General features: G+C 46.2%; 1 protein-coding gene across 1 annotated transcript in view; it reads right to left on the reverse strand.

Annotated features, from left to right (window-relative positions):
- The window catches only part of DHX8 (DEAH-box helicase 8), a 318773-nt gene that overhangs the window by 22060 nt on the left and 276682 nt on the right, over positions 1 to 20031 (reverse strand). The window contains exons 16-18 of the mRNA XM_086924012.1: positions 12223 to 12404; positions 9793 to 9933; positions 4617 to 4772 (exon numbers count right to left, since the gene is read on the reverse strand). Of these exons, the coding sequence (XP_086780138.1) occupies positions 4617 to 4772; positions 9793 to 9933; positions 12223 to 12404 (479 nt within the window). The remainder of the gene's footprint in view (positions 1 to 4616; positions 4773 to 9792; positions 9934 to 12222; positions 12405 to 20031) is intronic.

Genomic DNA, 20031 nt, shown 5'->3' on the forward strand with positions numbered 1-20031 from the left:
TTCACTCACCCTGCGGGCCGATGTAATGGCCACGAGGAACGCCGCCTTCCAGGACAGGTGCTGCAACGAAGCCTTATGAATAGGTTCAAAAGGCTCCTTCATCAATCTGGAAAGCACCACGTTCAATTCCCATGAAGGCGGAAGAAGCCGGACAGGAGGAAACACTTTCTTCAAGCCTTCCAAGAAATCTTTGATCACAGGGATCTGGAAGAAGGAAGTCTTTGAAGGGCACTTCCTGTAGGCAGTCAGCGCAGCGAGATGAACCTTAATGGAATGGACATTAAGGCCAGACTGCGCCAAATGTAGAAGAAACGGAAGGATAACATCTTCCTTACATGTCGTTGGGTCATAGTTCTTGGACTTGCACCAGATGCAAAATCGCTTCCACTTGTAAGCATAGGAAGTCCGAGTGGAAGGTCGCTTAGCCTTCTTCAGTATGTCCATACAATCTTCTGGGAGATTCAAATGGCCATATTGCACTATCTCAGGAGCCATGCAGCCAAACTCAAAGAAGAGAGGTTGGGGTGTACCATCTGCCCCCCGAACTTCGTGAGAAGGTCCGGCCGGCACGGCAGCCGTATGTGAGGAAGGAGAGACCGGTGAAGCAGGTCCGTGAAACACCACTGTCTGGGCCAGTCCGGGGCAATCAGGATCATCCGTGCCCTGGACTGGGACAGCTTGATGAGCAGCGCCGGAATCAGGGGAATGGGTGGAAAAGCGTACAGAAAGCGGTTCGACCAGTTGATCCATAACGCATTCCCCAGTGTCCCCTGCCGGTAGTACCTGGAGGCGAAGTCTCGGCATTTGCTGTTTTCGGCGGTGGCGAACAGATCTACGTCTGGAGTCCCCCACCTTGCGAAGACTTCTCCTAGTACTTTGCCGTTTATGACCCATTCGTGGTTTTCCTGAACCAGTCTGCTCAGTGCGTCTGCCTGAACATTCTGCACACCTGGTAGATGAGTAGCCGTTATCGTCAGTCCTCTGGCAAGAAGCCAGTGCCAGATCGCCTGCGCCTCCTGCGACAGGGTGAGCGATCTTGAGCCCCCCTGCTTATTGAGGTAATAAATTGAGGTCGTATTGTCCGTCTGCACAAGCAGAGAGTTGGTCTGGAAGGACGGATGAAAGGCCTTCAATGCCAAGTGAACAGCTCTGAGTTCCAGGAAATTGATGTGATATGTGGACTCCGTCGGGGACCACGTTCCTTGTATCTGTAAGTCTCCGGAGTGCGCTCCCCAGCCGCGGAGAGACGCATCCGTCACAATAGTCTGTGTGGGAATGTCCTTGTGGAAGGGAATCCCTCTGAGGCGATTCTCCGCCGCACACCACCACTTCAGAGACTGAAGAGCATGCAGAGACAGTCGTATCCTGTCGTCCCAAGATCCTTTCCTCTGATCCCACTGATCCTCCAAGGGCCTCTGGAACTGCTGCTGCTGTTGATGCTGTCCTGAAGTCTGCCCACGCCCTCTGCCCTGCGCCCCAAACCGTTTCTGGAATGTGCGGTAGGTGGTCTTCTCCTTGGGCTTCTCAAACCCGACAGCCGTCAGGGTCTCGGCCTCCGCCTTAATGCAGGCCATTTCGTCACCCGCATGCTTTCCAAACAGGGTTTCCCCTGAGAAAGGCAGATTGGCCACCCTCTGCTGAGCCTCCGGCTTGAGCGATGTAAGTGGAAGCCAAGCGTGGCGCCACTGGTTAACACCATGACAGTACCCAAGTGCCGCCAGAAGAGACACATCAGCAGCCTCGCTGATGAGCTGGTTCGACACCAGCATCCCCTCCTTCAGAATCTCTTGAAAGTCCTCTTTCTTCTCTTGAGGAAGGGACTCAGCGAATTGCTGGAGGGACTCCCATAGGGCACAATCGTATCGCCCTAGCAAAGCCGCAGAACTAGCCGCCTTCATTGCAGTAGATGCCGTCTCACAGACCTTTCTGCCTGTCGAGTCTATCCATCGGCTCTCCTTATCAGGAGGTACGGTAGAAGACGGGGAGGTGGCATGCTGCTTCCTAGCCGCCGTCACTATGACAGAGTCCGGTGTCGGATCCATCAGAAGAAAAGCTGGGTCGGGGCCCGGTACTTCTTAAGGAGCCTGGAAGGAGCAGCCTTCGTCACCGCGGGAGTGAGGAACAACTCCTCGGCGGGCTCTACCAATCCTGGTACTAGAGGCAGTAATGGTCGAGACAGGTGCTTTTTATGAAGCGCCTCGAAAATCACGGACGTCGTGGGAGTAGGCACTGTCACCGTGATGCCCAACTTAGCTGCACCCCTCAGTAGAACATCCTGGAACGGGCAGATGTCGTCCACCGGCGACACCCTCGTCCCAGGGGATTCCGACCAAGTCGGTGAGTAGGTTCTGGTCCCAGAAGTCGTGTGGGACCGTGATCTGCGCCTCCTGTGGCGTCGTCTTGATCTCGTTGACGACCTGTGACGGCTCCGCGATCTCCCCCTCCGACCGGAACGAGAGCGCGGTTTCCTGGACTTCGGACGCTCCACCGGCCTCACTGGAGCAGGCGACCGTGGCCTGACTGGCAGCACATGCGCCGGCTAGAATGACTCCTGCGCCAGAACTCCATCTGCGCCTCTTTGGCGCCGAAGAACGTCGCCCCGACGGCGACCGTCGGTCCCTCGACGTCGACTGCCTCCTTCTCGACGGCGAACACCTCCGTCTCGACGGCGAGCGTCCCTTTCTCGACGGCGAACGCCTTCACCTCGACGGCGATCGCCTTTGGCTCGACGGCAACCGCCTTTGCCTCGGCGGCGACTGCCTTTGCCTCGAAGGCGAACGCCTTCGCCTCGACGACGAACGGCTCTTCGAAGCCGAACATCTGCGAGACTTCGACGTCATCCTCGACGTCATGGATCCCCTTGACGTGCGGTGAACGGTACTATGAAAGGTAGGGTTAGGAGTGTCTATCACAAATGTCCACAGGAGATTTTAATCACGTGTTTATCCTTTCACTAGCCACAGCATCTTCTCGTGAAGACTCAACCTAAGGTAAAACATTTTGAGTCTATATTTGCGCATTACTCCTAACCCCACCTTTCATAGTACCGTTCACCGCACAATCGTTTTCGTTTACACAGGCACTACTGGATTACCGGTTTGTCATAGCAATGCAAATGGGGTAAAACTAAAATACTTTTGGTATAGCATTTATTGAAAGTCTTAATTTTCATTGAAACTCAGTTTTAAATGACACTCACAGTTGTCACAGTTCACAATGTACATAGCTCACAGTGTAAATACACAGGCACCATCTGGTATAGTGCTAGCAAACGTTGGTAAATGGTGGTACTTAACAACATAACAATGTTACATACATGGTTCATGTACAAATCTTGTATTACATATGTGTTTCTTTGCACTGAAACCCTAGAATGATCTCCCTGATGAAGAGCAGCCATTGCTCGAAATGCATTGGAGGATTATAACTTTAAAGGAAGCGTCTTTGATGTAAATTGATGAAATAAAGGATTCAAAGAACTGAAACCTAAGAAAAATGAAAAATGAATAAAATAATTTTCTTTTGAACATAAAAACGTTTGGGATTCACTTATTTTTGTTGGAAATCAATAATGATACCACCATCGGAGTGCCCTAAGGGGGATGCAACTAAGCTCGCTTAGAAGCACACAATACTCATTGATATAGAGACGAATACCTCGGACGGAATCGTCACCCTTACGAGTAACCACAAACTGTAAAACAAATTCACAAATTAGCAAGAAACTGGAGTTTTTTCTATCATTTTCTATCATCTTCTATAAAACAATCAAGGTTGTGCATTAGCCCTATCATTTCAATATTTACCACACATATGCCTTTTTCATTCATTCTTTTACCACAAAATACGTGATAAAGGCATGTGTGCTAAAGGCATGCATGGTAAAGGCATAAGCGTTGTTAAGGCATATGCATGGTAACGGTTACGCGTGGTTATGACCACATTGTAATGGCTGTTTCCCATTTTCTATGCATCTATTTAAATAATTACAAAGGATCAGCTGTCAAATGTTTTTTAAATATGTACTGCTTAAAAGCAGAAGCACTCGGCCATAGTTCAGAGGAACCACCCGAAGCACCCAACCAGAGTTCTTTAAATCATGGATCTGTGGTCTCTCTCAACTGTGAAGAAATTCACACTTGCAAATGTAACACCTCACTACAAATCTTTAAAACAAACATCAGTGGGTCTGGCAAGTCGAGTCATAACCTTACAAGTGACCTGCAATTATAGTCACATGCTAGTTAATTGTAAGCATTTCACATCTAGTTACAACAAAAAATAACACATCGGCTCAAAGAATTACTTCCCAGCCATTTTTGTCATATAAATAGCACCGATTCAGATGGTTAGGAAAATAGACTTGATATTTGCTACAGTGGCAAAACAATAATAATATCATAGGAATTGGGCAAATTCTAATATAGTAACTGCTCTTAAGCCAACAGTTATTGACAATAGATACTATTTAGAGAAGAATCGTCACCAGAATTATTAGTTCTGATTCATACATATCACAAAATCAACATGGGCAAGAGTGAAATGAAACAGTACTTTAGTGTAAAGCATTCGACATGTGTCGGACCTTATTCACGTAATACAGTGGCAGCACTCACTTTCAGAGAAAGCACTGTACTAGCTAAGTTGGTTCTTTGTATTTCAGGCACGTTCGTTGTTAACATTTCATCTCTGTAAGCTCTCTCTGTGTAAAGTCGATAGGTCTTTCCAGGTCCCGTTCTTCCAGCTCTTCCTGCACGCTGCTTTGCCTGGGCCTAAAAGAATAAAGACCATTGTCACAAGTAAAAATACCAAAAGCTCAGAATTAGCAGACATCTTTATCCTGGCATGAGGTAGAATTCGCTCCTTGGCTAGACTGGAATTTAATTTTCTTTTGTGAAACAAGTAATCACCTTACTGAAATTATGAAAACTATGCAAGCAAACTTACAGGTAAGGAAAAGTAACTTGTATTACTCCATCATGAGAAACTTTGGGGTCCGAGGATCTTATAGAAACACAGAATGAGACCAAGAAAGAGACAAAGACAAGCAGGCACTTTTCTCCTAAGAACATAACCAATTCTAAAGTACCTAAGAAAAACTGTTCACATTCTCTTACTGCACAAAACATCAAAGAAAGCGAGCAGATAGACAGCACAACTTCACAGTGAGAAAACCCAGTCCTACCAATATAAACTCAAGCAGGCTTATCTACTGTCAAGCATGCACTGCTGTATCAGTTTAAGTACAGTGCATTGCGAGTTTTAGATTGCTTACTTGGTTTCTATGCACCAGACGTCGATAAAGGCAGATGGGTTGTTTGTGAATTAAAGAGATATACTTGGTGGAGATAGATAAAGTTATCTTTATGGTAGCAGTATTACTTTAAGTCTATATGCTCTCTCCCATTATCTACCTGTGGGTATCCTTGCCAGGTTATAGCAAATGGAAATTAATTTCACAGTGCTTTTTTTTTTTTAACACAATGTATGCATTGTTAGGACTTGCACAGCACATTTTCATCCCTATGTCTTTTCCTGTGTTCGGCAATTTAAGTCTGATTTCTGACAAATGGGAGATGAATCAGAGAAAGGATGTTAACAGTGAGACAAAGCCCAGCCGCGGCAGGCATGACTAGCGGGTGGGGCGGACGAGGTTCACGCAGGGGTGGGGTAGGGTTGGGAGGCGGGGGGATTAAATAATATAAAAAAATTAACTTACATTTACGGATGCCGCAATGTTACGGCTCCTGGCCGGGTACCATTTTCCTGCTCTCCTGCTGAACAGGAAGCAGGCAGCCCCCCTTCCCTCCCCTCCCCATAGCCAATCACAATGCTGTAAAGGCAGCATTGTGATTGGTGGGGACGGCGCCCAGTCGGACGCCTGTGGGGAGAACATTTTCTCCATGTAGGCTGCTAAATGGAGAAAAAGGCAGAAAGCACATGACTAGTTGGGGCCGACCAAACATTCAGGGCCCGCAACACTTGGCAAGCCATTCCTCCCCGACTCACTCACCCGCCTGCCGCCAACCAGGCATGTACTTTTGCTTTCTCGAAGTGCGAGAAACAAAAACATATTAGTAGTTTTACCATTTTATGTTTCTGCTTCTCGCACTGCGAGAAAGCAGTGGGGCAACATGTCTCCGCCCTAATGGAGGAGCAGCCCCCGAAAACGTCTACGGAATAAAAGTAACAGTGTCACCATTAATGTAACTCTATCCTACTCTTAAAATGTCAACACTTTTGCAAGAATTCAAATTGTATTTTTCTAGAAGGAACACAAACAGCATTTTCTGAATGAAGGACGGATGAGTGCAGAGAATTACTCAGTCACAATGGAAGATTGTGGAGAGTTCAGAGGCACAAAGGGCTTAACTGTCACTTATGCACTTGGCGACTTTTGTCGTCACGAAGACCATCTTCCAGTATAGAAGGAAAAATTACTTACCTGTAATCCTAATTCTCTGTCATAGGCCTCCCCTCTGAATCAAACCACAGATTTTAGCCTTTTCAACAACCGAAATGCCTAGGAGGCAACGCTTTCAAGTGTTATATATTTTGTGCTTTAAAAGGCAAATTCCATTATGCAAATTAGAAGTACTAAAGGTTTTTACGAATATACAATTATTCTGAAACCCTTTTAAAAACATAACTAGGGGCAGAGCGAAGAGGACTGGAGAGTAGAACATTTCTGCTGCTTCCTCCTCTCGGCCGAGAAATTACATGCAAATGGAGCAATGGCTGCACCATGCTGGCCACGGGGTCTCACTATAGCGGCATGAAGAGTGCACTGGCCCGAAAAAGAACAGACTGATTTGGATGCGGGCAAACTTGAGGGTCCCAGCAACACTAGATCTCTGCAATTTGATCAAGATGGCGGCGACCAGGATTTGTGAGCAGTGGCAATAACCCTGTGAGGCTGAGCTTGGAAATCCTTTCTGCAAGGCTGCAGGACTGCACCGTTATAACCTTAAGTCGGCACTGTTTGGGGAGGTGTTGCTGCGACGGCGCTTCACTGCAGTGTCAGGTGGAGTAAACTAATTACAAAGACACAGGAGAGGAGGGCTTGTTGCAGCTGATCCTGTCTGCCGCCACGGTGAAGGTAAACGTAGCAGACAAACTGTCGGGAGTGAGCGGGTGCACTAGCAGGGATGTTAGCAGCACCGCACCGCAGAGACGCAGAAGTGCAACGACCAATACAGCATGGCTGGAGGATCAGGCCCGGACTGGTGGTGCCGGGCACCAGGCAATCCCCCGGTAGGCTGGAAGGAATGGGGCCCGGTTTTGTCACAGAGTGCAGATTTTATTTTTAGCAAAATCGGCCCCAGTAACAGCCTCAGAAGGCCACGGTGACAGTCCCTGTAGTGCACTCTGACCTCTATTTAGTATGTGCGGTGCGCGTAATTGCATACCACCTTATTGTATCAGTGCATGCAACACCAAAAGCCATACGGAAGCGCTATCATTGGTTCGATTCGCCCATCGCACCCTAAACTCTCACGTTCATTGCCAATGACAGAGAGAGTTTAGGGCATGATGCGCGAGTCGGACCAATCATCTGCGTTCCCTTTCCAAGTTCGTCCGTCTGCAGCATAGTACACAGCGCCCCGCCCTCTTAGTCAGTTAGGGAGTAACACGCACCGGAGAAACAATCGGCAGACAGCACAGCATTGTGTAGGCCTGAGGCCTCCAGACGTTTAAGTAAGTGTCATTTCTTCTGCTTTACATAAGAATTTAAAAAAGGCGTCTCTCTGCTCTAGATAGAGCAATCTGAGAGTAGAAGTAGAAAATGGCATTACCAATGGTGAGAGTGCTCAGGGAGGTGAATATCTCCTGGACTAGCACTTTATGGCGAGCACTGGGTCACTGATCCAAATCTCGACGTGAAATGAGTGCACTCAAGTTTTTTTATTGTAAGATCCTTCTTCCAATATTACCCAGAAGGTGCTCCTAGAAGTGACAGAAGGAACTGTAACAGTGGGAGAGTCATCTCCATGTCACTCAGATCTTCCAGATAAACAAGTTTCTTCCCTTCAGTGAATATCTTTCTGGTGGGTACTCCATACAGCTGCAGGTTTCTTACTTTTAGAATATTCCAGGAACCAAACTGCATCCAGGGAACTCTTCAGTCATATTGCCTTGTCCCTGGTTGAATTCACCCCAAGGGCTTTGTAGGCTTACCTGTCTTTACTCCAGAGCACCCCGCCAAGAGGTGATCATCCCCCTGAGGGTCTTTTGCGTGATCTATGTAGAAACTGAGTCCTTTTAAAGTCAAGCTTCTCCTCCTCTTTAGAAGGATGAGACTGCCCAAAAAGAAGTAGGAAGGGTAATGGATTGTCTGATGTGGACCTGCACTAGCATCCACTTAATTGACGGACTAAAGGCCTTTAAAGCTAGATGGATCACTCAAGGCTTCAAAGTATTTATGTGAAACTGGCTCTGTGCTGGGGATCCCAGACTTTTGATATCCACCTCTCTCGGGTACCTCGCCACAGTAGCCTCCAGAGGTGCATTTGTCACAATGATCAAATCAGACTGCTGCTCATTAGTCACAACTGAAGATCATAGAGAGACCTGAATAGTTGGTGAGGCTATCCTGAGGCTGTTCCCATTGGAATCTGTGGTTCGACCGCAAGGCTGCATATGCCAGTTGGCATTCAGGTTAAAAAGCCATCAAGAGGCTAAGGGCCCCAGAAGCATGCTCACTGAGACCCATAAAGGTCTAACCCCAAAGACACTGGGGCGGTGTCCAGGATAGCAACCATAAAGGGAATCCTCTGTGTGGCTCTCTGGTAGAACTTCGACTAGTTGATGGCTGTCAAAAATATCAGGTGTTTGACCGTTATCCTGAGGTGGTCCATGACCGGCTCTGGCAAACCTGCCTTGAGCAGTCAGTCCTCAAGGTACGGGAATAGATGCATCCCAGATCTCTTAAAATGGGCAGCAACCACTACCAACAATTTCAAGAACACACAAGTGGCCAACAAAAGGCTGTAGGAGAGCAAGACAAACTTGAAGTGTTCTGACCCTCAGATAGACATACAATGGAAAGAGGTCGAGTATAGGCTTGAGGCTCCAGTCCTCCTCCAGTACGTGAAAATAGCTTGAGTTACACCCCTTTCCTCACTCAGAGAGCTCCACCCACTCAAAGGCACCCTATGGGGTAGAGTCCCACTTGGCTTTCTTGCACTTGTGGTGCATTTTTTACTTCAAAGTCTTTCAGTAGTTCGAACAGGAGTAAGCCCTTGTGTTGAACACTCTAGAGATGGGGTGTACAACTTCCAGACGAACAAGAAATCAGGTGCACTTCTTCAGAAATATCTACCTCAAAATATCTTTTTAACTGATACGGAGGCAATAAGGGTGCAATTATGGTTTCACACTAGGCTTCTGAATGTTGAATAATTGTTTTGTTACTAAGTTATGAAAATGTGAAATTTTTATACATTATTTGTCTCATGAAGTTAGATCAATCGATTACTTCTTCTTGGGGTGGACTAAATGAATATCATAAATATATGTGAATATGAAAACTACGCAATGGTAAGGTGGTGTACTTTCATTTTGCATCGCACTCTGTATTCTTGATGTAATCTGAGTAAATGGAAATAAAACTCCAGAGACTTAGACTTGGATATAACACTTCAATTTTCCATACTGTTAAGCATCTCAACTTCTTGCTCCCGAAGAAAACAGACAAAAACCTATTAAATGTCATCACTGGATTTCTCACATGTATGGTACTCATCTCTCAATTGATTTTAAGATGTGTGCAAAGCTAAAAAATGTCAGTACCTGCGATATAGGTGTCACAACAAGTTGGTCGATCCCAGTTTTTGAGTTGTATACTTTTTGCTTCACAAAGCCAGGGTCCACAACATAATAAATTCCATCAATGGTCAGAGAGGTCTCAGCAATGTTTGTTGCAATGACAACCTGCAAGAAAAGTATTTTTCTATTTACTGTCCTTTAAAATGCATTCCAAGGTCTTAGAAAACAGTAAAATGTTATTCTACCACCAATTAACCACTTTAGATATATTAAGAAAACAGCATAAAGGATAGGAATTCCGCACACAAAGATTATAGATACACTCAGAATCAGTTAAACAAAAGTTTTTATTGACGATCTGAAGACATTTTTCAATTCAGTATAATCTTGTTTTCTTTTGAAAATTATTCTTTATTGAAAAAGACGAATACATCAAGCTGATAAAATCCAAGATTCAAAATCCATTAGCCGACGCGTTTCGTCCCAACAGGGAAGTCCTCAAGGCTCTAATATCAGTTCAGAGTGTACATTCACATTCAAAGTTAGTATGTCAACAATTAGTTGTTGTGACATAAGAGTAACATGTCTGTATAGTCACCCTTTATCGCCCCTGTTTCAAATTCATTCTCCTTTGGGTATCAGTGCAGCACTGCGCTGAACTAATGTCACAAGAACTAATTGTTGAAATACTAACTTTGAATGTGAATGTACACCCTGAACTGATATTAGAGCCTTAAAGAAGTCCCTAATGGGACGAAACACGTCGGCTTATGGATTTTGTATCTTGGATCTTGTCAGCTTGATGTACTCGTTTTTTTTTAATAAAGAATACGTTTCAAAAGAAAACAAGATTATACAGACTTGAAACATTTCTTTAAATCGTCAATAACAACTTTTGTTCAACTGATTCTGTGTGTATCTATAATCTTTGTGTGGGGAATTCCTATCCTTTATGCTGTTTTAACTTTGGGTTTCCCAAATAGGGAGTGGAGAGGGGTGTATTCCCTGGTTATCCTGCACCAACATTACTTGCCTGAATTTCTGTTGACAGGTGCAGTCTCTGTGTTTTTGCCTCAGCCCTCAGTTCACCTTTTTTCATATATTAAGAAAAGGATGATGCACAATATGCTTTTATTATTCTTTGCCTACCTCCACTGAAAGATTCAGAAAGCGAGGAGGGGAATTTCGAAATAGAACTGGCGGTATCACCTGAACCTCTAATTGCAGCAAGGAAATTGCATCTTGGCTATTACATCACAGCTATTTTCCTGCCCTGATAACCCTCCATAGCAATCAATCTGCATCTACCTTCAGAAACACGTTTGAAGAATAAAATACAATTTAAAAAAACAGTCAATAAAATTAAAATTTCATCTACAAATGTTCAAAATAATTGGTTAGGAATAATCTAGGATTTTTTTTATGTTAGCTTTTTTTATGTAGGGCAGACTTAGTTCTCGAAAATAGCAACATGTATTGCAGACAAAATATTTATTGTTCCAGGACATTTTAATCGTGTGGTCCTGTGCATAGGATAGTATGGTGTACAGAGTCCAGTTGAGATAGGATTACAAAAATAAGAGGAGCATTGCAAGAGCAGTTAGGTTGTGCACACTGTACATTTTTTCATATTTAAGATCAACATATGTACACTATAAGGAAGACACAGGGAAATGGAAGATTACTGGAACTGCTCGAAATTAAAAGACTGATGGTGACGTGTGAAAGACAGGATTTGAATCCATTTTTTCTTGATCAAGGTTAGAAACTAAGCCTCCTAGATCACATCACACCTCATCCCAGACATTCCTTAGCTGCTGAAACCTTGACACGTAAGCTTCTGCCCAGAACACGCTACAGAAACTGACTCCATCACGTTCATGGACTAAGGGCCAGATGTATCAAAGGGTTTTACCCATTCTGTGTCTATGGGAAAATGTGTTCATACATATGGCCCTAAGTTTTATGTTGTACTGGATAAGCCAAACTGGTCTAAGTCACACTTGAACCCTTTGCCATCTTTGACATGATGCATCACAGCCTCTTCAATAAAAGTCAAGATGTGTGGACCGAAATAAAAGGCATTTGAGCACAAGTGCCTAATTGATGTGGTTAAAGATAATAAACTCACTCCGGTACTAATACATTAATGACAAAAACAACCTGTTCAAAGGAATCTTCTTTGTACATGAGTAACTTAATTCTATCCCAGCACTATCATCAGAACACAAACTTATACAGGCACTTGGTAGCACAGAGCATTGGGTGTTCTACGTGTAGTATGTCAGTTGCAATACACCTGAAGATCTGTTGCAAGCAGCTACACCACTAGATACTGCGGTACTTCCTAGTGCCTCTCATACTCTAACAGCTGAATGACTAGCAATACCAACAGAACAGTCAGTGCCCAAAAATAGGTTGTGATCTAAAAGACATTTAATTTGCTTCACCTACCTTTCTACTGCCAGGAGGAGCAGGATCAAAAATTCTAGTCTGCATTTCACTGGGCAAAGCAGAATACACAGGCAGGATGATTAACTCAGGCACATCTGGCCCAAGGGACTTCATTCTCTCATACAAGATCTCGCAAGCAGTGTCGATTTCCTCTTGACCAGTCAAGAAGACAAGTATGTCACCTGATCAAATAGAAAATTGAATTTTAAACACAGATTACATGTTTAAAGGCAAAATATTTGTATAGTGAAAATGCAAGGACAATTATATCAATGTGTTTTTAGAAACAAGTTAAAACGACTGCATGATTCTAAATGACTGCTGATTGCACTAAAAAATAATGAAAGACTTGGAATAAAGCATGTAAGTTAAACGTGAGCAAGAGTCAAACATTTTTGGATTACATCAGCTTTGTTTACTATCTGTAGTTACTGCTAGGAGTAAAAAGTGTTAGATTGAAGTATGATGGTAATGAAAATAATTCTGACATCAATTTCCCCATTAAATGTTTAAACAAACCGGCCTCCTAGAGAACTCGTTTGTTCATTCAACAGGCTTTATTAGGTCATAACACTTACCATAAAACACATCTTTAAAAGTACATTTTAACATCATATAGTTTTTCAGGAACAGAATTATGAAAGGACATCACCCATCACTTAGCACAAGTTTAAAAACAGCATAACAATATAAATTATATAGTAAGAGATTATGGCATAACATGGAGAATATGCAGACCCAAATAACATGTTATAGCTATATAGTTTCGATTTTGAAAGTTAGAATTTAGTAACCAGGAAATTATTTATGTTCAAATAAAACAAAAGAAATAAAAACTATTTATCATATGGCATAAAATTGCTTCATAGGCACCAATAAAGGCGAACATTCTTTTACATACAGTTAACAATCCCATCAAGGGTTAAATTAAATGTTCTTGTAAAGCGTACCTCCTCCTCAATTTTATTACAGACGTAAAAAGTGTGCTCTCAGGCTGCTATATAAAGTGCAAAAAAGCATAAAGTGCAATGTTGTTTGTGGCGAGGAATTATTACATGGGCAGCCTGGAAGAGATTCAAACCAAGAGCCAGAATTGGGGAAAGCAACTAAATAGTGAATTGAATGTAACCTGATCCTCTTAAGGTAAAACCTATGTTCTGGTTTGTCCACCCACATTAGATACTGCTCTATCCCAGGCATTGTGGAACTTGGCAAAGAGTTAAGAAATTAGGTTAAATTACTTGATCTTGCAATTCTAATCTCCTTGGTGAGCATGAGGAATTTTCCTTTAACTATAGCCTAAGTTTGGGGCCCAAGACTATCTGGAGAGTTGAAAAAGTTATCAGGTCCATGTCATTAAAGGTTTTCCTAACATATGCTAGCCAAGGGATAGAGCTTGTTCTGTAAATGGTATTACCACTACATGATTATACCGTGCACAGAATACAGGGGTTCCCCAAAAGTGCACAGGGCTCAATGTATAACCCAAGGTGCTCTATTAGCAGTAGTGTGGGATAGCAGCCTTAGGCCTAACCCAAAGGAGCGTAAGACATTTATTGCTAAACAGTGATCGATAACTAACACACGGCTAAAAGAGGAGGTCCAGACCAATTTTTGAAAATTATACTTTGTATTTTATTTTAAGACAAAGATCTTCACAATAAGGTAAGTATGTTTTCAATAAAAAAGTTTCTAACTTTGAAAAATCGACACTTAGAAACTTTTTATCACAGTTCAATGTTATCTTATGAAGAGAATAATATTGTGGTTAAACAGGTAAGTAATGTGTCATGTCTTTTAGGATAGTCCCATCGTGTATACCTAGCTTTACATACATTATTCCATCCACACAACTATAACAATTCTAAACAGGTGACCTTTTACCTAATAGCTTGCTCTTGTCTCTTCGAAACCAGGCTCCTAGTCTTCTGTAAGAATCCCTGCACCTGACGTAAATAAACATGTCCCCAGGCACGGCAGATTTGTTCTGTTAAGGGTTACCACTTTTTTTCATCCTTGGCCAACAGCCAGCTGTGCATGATCACGCTTGATTAGAAAAGCACTGATTGTTTTCAAAACATTTATGATTGTTTTCAAAACATATAGATTCTAGAAAAAACCCTGAAATGACCACTTTAGTATAAAAGACTCTCACTCCCCCCTACAAATTAGAGGAGAATTCCTTTCAAGCTGAGACGGGGGTCCTGCATGCTGAATCTTCGACACGCAGCAGTCCGACATCCCTTGAGGGTTTTCATCCTAGATGCAGAGCTGGGGTCCTTCATTCCCAACCATCAGGTGAGGGGTCTGGTTCATCCCTAGGGATTTCTTGGTCACAGATACTTATTGCTATACCCACATCCACCTTAGGCAAGGTACATTTTAGGCAAATGACTTAGGGCGCGCATTTTAGAAATATATGCAAGTGTTATTGTTTTTATCTGAGCTGCTTATGTTCATCTTATTAGCACTACGGTGGAAATGTATCTACTATTTACTATATTGGCACCAGCAATGTCTTTCGTATGCTTCTGACTCCTAATTGTCTTAGCAGATATGTTTTACACTAGACTGTTGCTCGACCAATAAATTAATATTGAAACGTCCTAATCGCCATCCTGTGTATTTTCTGAGAGAAAGCAAGCACAAGTGTCCCTGAGGAATAAGGGTTGTCATGTTCTGTGGTTGCCACAGACTACCTACACCACTGTGGGAGTGGCACTGTAGAGCTAGCTGGTCTAACCGCTGACGTTTCCTGTGGGGGTGTCCGGAAGCGATTGATACACCTAGCCCTCAGTTCAGTTCATCCAAAATGCGCAGGTCCTGGGGTCCACTAGGAACTACATAGCGCCACCAACGTTTGTTTGATACTTATATTAACAGTTAAATCTGAGTAGTTCAGTCATGCTTTCTCAGAAAGCCCTAATCACACTTTTCAGAGACGTCTGAAGTGGGGAGGGGAATCCGCCTCAGCTGAGCAGATATTCTCTGTGGATTGACTGAAGGTTTAGCAAGCTTGTAAGAATAAAACATTCCTCACATTGCGCAAAATCCTACCTCTTATCTTTAAAAAATAAAAAAAAATGACTGACCCCACGAGTAGCCCGGGGAAGACTAACATGCAGAAGCTCTTAAAATTACAGAAAATTGCAGACATGCAGTAATTATAAAGCTGTTAGAACATGGCGTACCAGCAACAGATGGCTGTGTTAACTTTATGATTGAGGCACACAAGGTGTTCAGATTAGAGGTATTCTATTCTTGGGTTCAGTTCCCACCTGCAGATCCGGTGACTACCGAACGAGTTAAGTACCTTCGTAACGATATATCCGATAGAGACTACGTCTAGCCGAAGATTCCTTAACTTAGAATATTCCCAGGCATCAGACTGGATCCGGAAAACTTTCTACAGCAGCAACTCTGCAAGCCAGGTGGCAGCATTGCACGACTCCGTCCTGACGTCGTCCACGGACATGACGTCAGCGGAGCCATATATGCCCCTCCCGGCGCGCTGACGTCAGTTTTCTTTGGAGAAACCTTTTTTTTTTTTTTTTGAAAAGGTCTTTATTGACAGCAAAGCCATTGACAACACCAGCATTAACACATGTGCATGAATTAACTCCGGGGTCGGCGCCAAGTTCTTAGAAGCTGCTTGATGTAAGTCGTACACAGCCTTAATGCCAGCATCCCGGAGGCCTGGCGGCGAGGTAGCAAAGCAGCAGCACAACATTCCAATCGAGGGCTCCCAACACCGGTATTGTACTGTAGTGGTGTGACAACTGGCAATCAACCTGTCTATATGATAATCAGCGAGCCAACGTCGTGTCTACTATAAGAAATTAAACAATGCCCAACAAACTGCCCCCCCACCCGTTTGTGTGTGTCTGTGTGTCTGCCTAACCCGTCCCGACTATACCACCGCCCAGGTGTCCCTACCTCGTGTCCCCACCCCGTCCCCCCTATAGACCTGCCCTTAGTCTACTATCCTCCAGCAGTCCATCCCCGGGTTCTCACATCCACCCTCAGTCAACCAGAGGCCCCCCCATTCCCGCCTCCCCCGCGCCACCGTGTCCAGTGCCGGCCTCAATCTCTTCTACTCTATCTTGCAGTTCCACCGCCTCAGCGGTGTCAGAGCCGTCCTCCTCACTCCTCTGTGTGTACTCTTTTTAAAGGTCCCAAAAATTCTTGGGCCTGCTTCTGGGCGGGAGAAGGTCACTATACAGTTCTGTCTGGGTACAGCAGTACTGCAGGTCCCTCCTCCATTTAGCTGTTGTGGGGAGGGGCCCCCTCATCCAGCAGGACGCTACCACCCGCCGTGCTAGGAGCAACGCCATGTCCACCAGACGACGCAGTCCGGGGGCTAGTGGTTTCGAATAACCGAGTAGCGCCAAAGCCGGGGCACGCGGTAAAGGCTCCCCCAGTATTTGATCGAGTTCAGCAAAGACCTCCCCCCAGAATGCCTGCACTCCTGGGCACTGCCATGCCAAATGGTAGAAATTAGCCGTCGGAGTCCGGCAGCGTTCGCATTCGGCCGAGGCGCGGAGGCCATAGCGATGGAGGCGAGCAGGGGTGTAATACACTCGTTGTAAATACTTGAAATGCACCAAGCGGTGCCGTCCGTTTAGAGATATCTTGCGCGTGCTTGTGCAGCAGTAGCGCCACATTCCATCATCTATGGGGGATTGTAGGTCTGCCTGCCAGGCCTCTCTGGCCTTCGACGGTTGCAGACGCTGCTGTGTCACACCCAGCTTGTTAAGCTGTGTAATGAGTTTCGCCGCCGAGGTGGACTTCAGTACATACGTTAGTTCCGGGATCTCCTCAGGTTCCTCCAAATCCGGGCCCAGTAGTTCACGAAAGGCCGAGCGGAGCCTGTGGTATTGGAATTTGTGTAACAGAGTGTGGCCTGCCCCGGCTACTATTAGCTGGTCCCAGGTTTTGAGTACACCTCCCTCAAACAGGCCCTCCATTTTCGTCACACTTAGAGAGCTCAGCGCCTTGACCACCCCCTTCTCACCGAGCGGGTCGAGCCATAGAGCCCACTCCACCGGTAACAGCGGGGAGTAAAGCAGAGTGCAGCCCCGAGAGCGCACTAGGCAATTCCAGGCGTGGTTGGTCGCCTTCAGCGAGACCATCCGGCCAGTTGCGCGGTCTGTGGGCAGGCAGACAGTAGCAGGCAGAGGGAGCGGGTCTGCAAACAACCGCTCCAGTATAAGGTGCGGGGTCCGAGGGTCACCGTGCACCCATGAGTGTAAGTGCGACGCCTGTGTGACTCTATAATACCGTTCCAGGTCCGGCGCTCCCAGCCCCCCCATTTCGCAAGGCAGAATCAAAGTCTTCCAACTAACCCTGGGCTGTTTCCCCCCCCAAGCTAGCCTCACCAACACCGAGGTGAGCTGCCTAAAGAAGGTCTTAGATAAAACCACGGGTAGATTCAGGAAGAGGAACAGAAATCGGGGGAGTACCACCATTTTCATTAGCGCGATCCTACCCGAGAGGGAGAGCGGGAGACGGATCCACTTGTCCACGTCGTCCACTAGGTTGTTATAGGCTACTCCGTAGTTATCTCGAACAAGGACTTCCGGGTCCGAGTGGAGTTGAATGCCCAGATAACGAACTGAGTCGGCGGACCAGTGCAATGGGTAGTCCATGTCGAACTGTCGTGTCGCCGGAGTGAGCGGGAACGCAATCGATTTGTCCCAGTTCACTTTCAGGCACGATAACGAGCCGAAGCGGACCACTTCGCGGAGCACCGCAGGCAAATTAACTTCCGGTTCTCTGACGTACAACAGCGTGTCGTCAGCATACGTTGATATCCCTATCTTATATGTAGGGAAGCTAACCCCCTCTAGGCTGTGGTACTCCCGCATGGCGCACGCCAGGGGTTCCGCCACCAGAGCGTAAAGCAACGGCGACAATGGGCAGCCCTGTCGAGTGCCTCTGCTTATGTCAATCGGGTCCGTTACCCTGTCACCCAGGCGGAGCCTGGCGAAGGGTCGATGGTACAGCGCGCCGACCTGTTGAAGGAACTGTTCGCCCAATCCCAACTTGCGCAACACCCGAACCATAAAGGGCCATTCAACCGAGTCGAACGCCTTCTCCATATCAAGGAATATGGCCAATGCGCTATTCTCCTGCTTGATATGTTGCATCGCGCCTAACACTGTTCTGATATTGTAGGTTAAATTCCTGCACGGGACAAACCCGGACTGCTCTGGGGCGACCAGCCCAGGCACTAACAGGGCCAGGCGGGTGGCCAGGACCTTGGCATAGATTTTGGCGTCCACATTAAGTAGGCTAAGGGGTCTATACGAGCCGCAAAGATCTGGGGGTTTACCCGGCTTGGGTATGGTGATGAGTAGCGCCTCCCGCATGGTGGTCGGCATTTCACCGTTCTCGCAGATGGCGTCAAACAGGGTGATTAGGTGTGGCAGCAGCAGGTCCTTGAATGCCTTATAAAAGCCAACCGTGAGGCCATCTGAGCCCGGCGCACTCCCCGAGCGCATGCCCGCCAGTGCCTCTAATATTTCGTCTTGGTGGAAGGGGGCCATTAAGAATTCCCTGTCCGAGTTCTTGAGGAACGGCATGGCTATATGGTCTAAGTAGTCCTCCATCTCGCCCTCCACTCCCTGTGTTTTAGCTCGGTATAGCTCCGCATAATAGTTCCTGAACGTCTGAAGTACCTGCTCCTCGTCCGTCACTGTGTCTCCCTCCGGAGTTCTCAGTTCCACTATGACCAGCGGTCGTCTGGTGTTGCGAGCCATGCGTGCAAGAAGCGCCCCAGGCCTCTCACCCTCCCCATATTGTCTCGCTGTGGCGTACTTGCCCATGTAAAGGACCTCTCTGTCCGCCAGTGCCTGAAACTCGGACAGGAGTTGGGACAGCGCCCCGTCTTCCGCCTCGCCGCCCAGCCGCAGCTGCTCTGCCTCAAGATCCGCCATCTTCGTTTCCAGAGTTGTTAGGTCCCGCCTAATGGATCGTAACACACTAGAATGTTTCGACATCGCCACCCCCCTGATGTACACCTTAAATGCCTCCCACACCGTAAAGAAGTCATCCACTGTGCCCACGTTTGTAGTAAAGAACTGCTCTATTTCCTCTGCCAGTTCCCCCCTGAAGGCCTCGTCAAGCAGTGCAAAAGGCGGAAACCGCCAGGTGAAGGCTGGGATCCCTCTCCTGGGCGCTGCGAGGCGGAGAAGAATGGGGGAGTGATCTGAAAGCGTGCGTGGGAGGACTGTGCATGTGCGAATGTTGTTAAGTACCAGGGGGGGTGCCAACCAGTAGTCTATCCTGGTGTGTACATCGTGAAATGCAGAATAGTGTGTAAACCCACCCGCCCTCGGATGCTTTTCCCTCCAGACATCCAGCAAGTCAGATTTGATCATTTCAGCCGCCATGTACGTGGCCGAGGCCACAGGTCTCCGGGAAGGGCCCGCAGAGCGGTCCATTGACGGGTCAAACACAAAGTTAAAGTCCCCGCCCCACAGCATCCAGGGCTGTGCATGTGTTCGTACAATAGCTGACAGGGTCCTATAGAAATCAGGGTGGTCATAGTTTGGGCCATAGACGTTCACTAGTAGTATGTCCATCCCCTGACCCACACATCTCGCCAGGACATATCTACCGTCTGGGTCTGTGTGCACCGGAATGAGCCGCAACCGTGACTTTGGATTAGCCCAAATTAACACCCCTCTGGCATGAGTGGTGTAACCCGCCGCCACCGTGTTCCCCGACAAACCCCTGGCTTTGAGCATTCTGCTGGAGAGTGGAAGGTGTGTCTCCTGCAGCAGAGCTATGTCTACATTATGTCTG

This window comes from Lissotriton vulgaris, chromosome 5 (genome assembly GCF_964263255.1).
Source record: "Lissotriton vulgaris chromosome 5, aLisVul1.2, whole genome shotgun sequence".
Taxonomy (NCBI): domain Eukaryota; kingdom Metazoa; phylum Chordata; class Amphibia; order Caudata; family Salamandridae; genus Lissotriton; species Lissotriton vulgaris.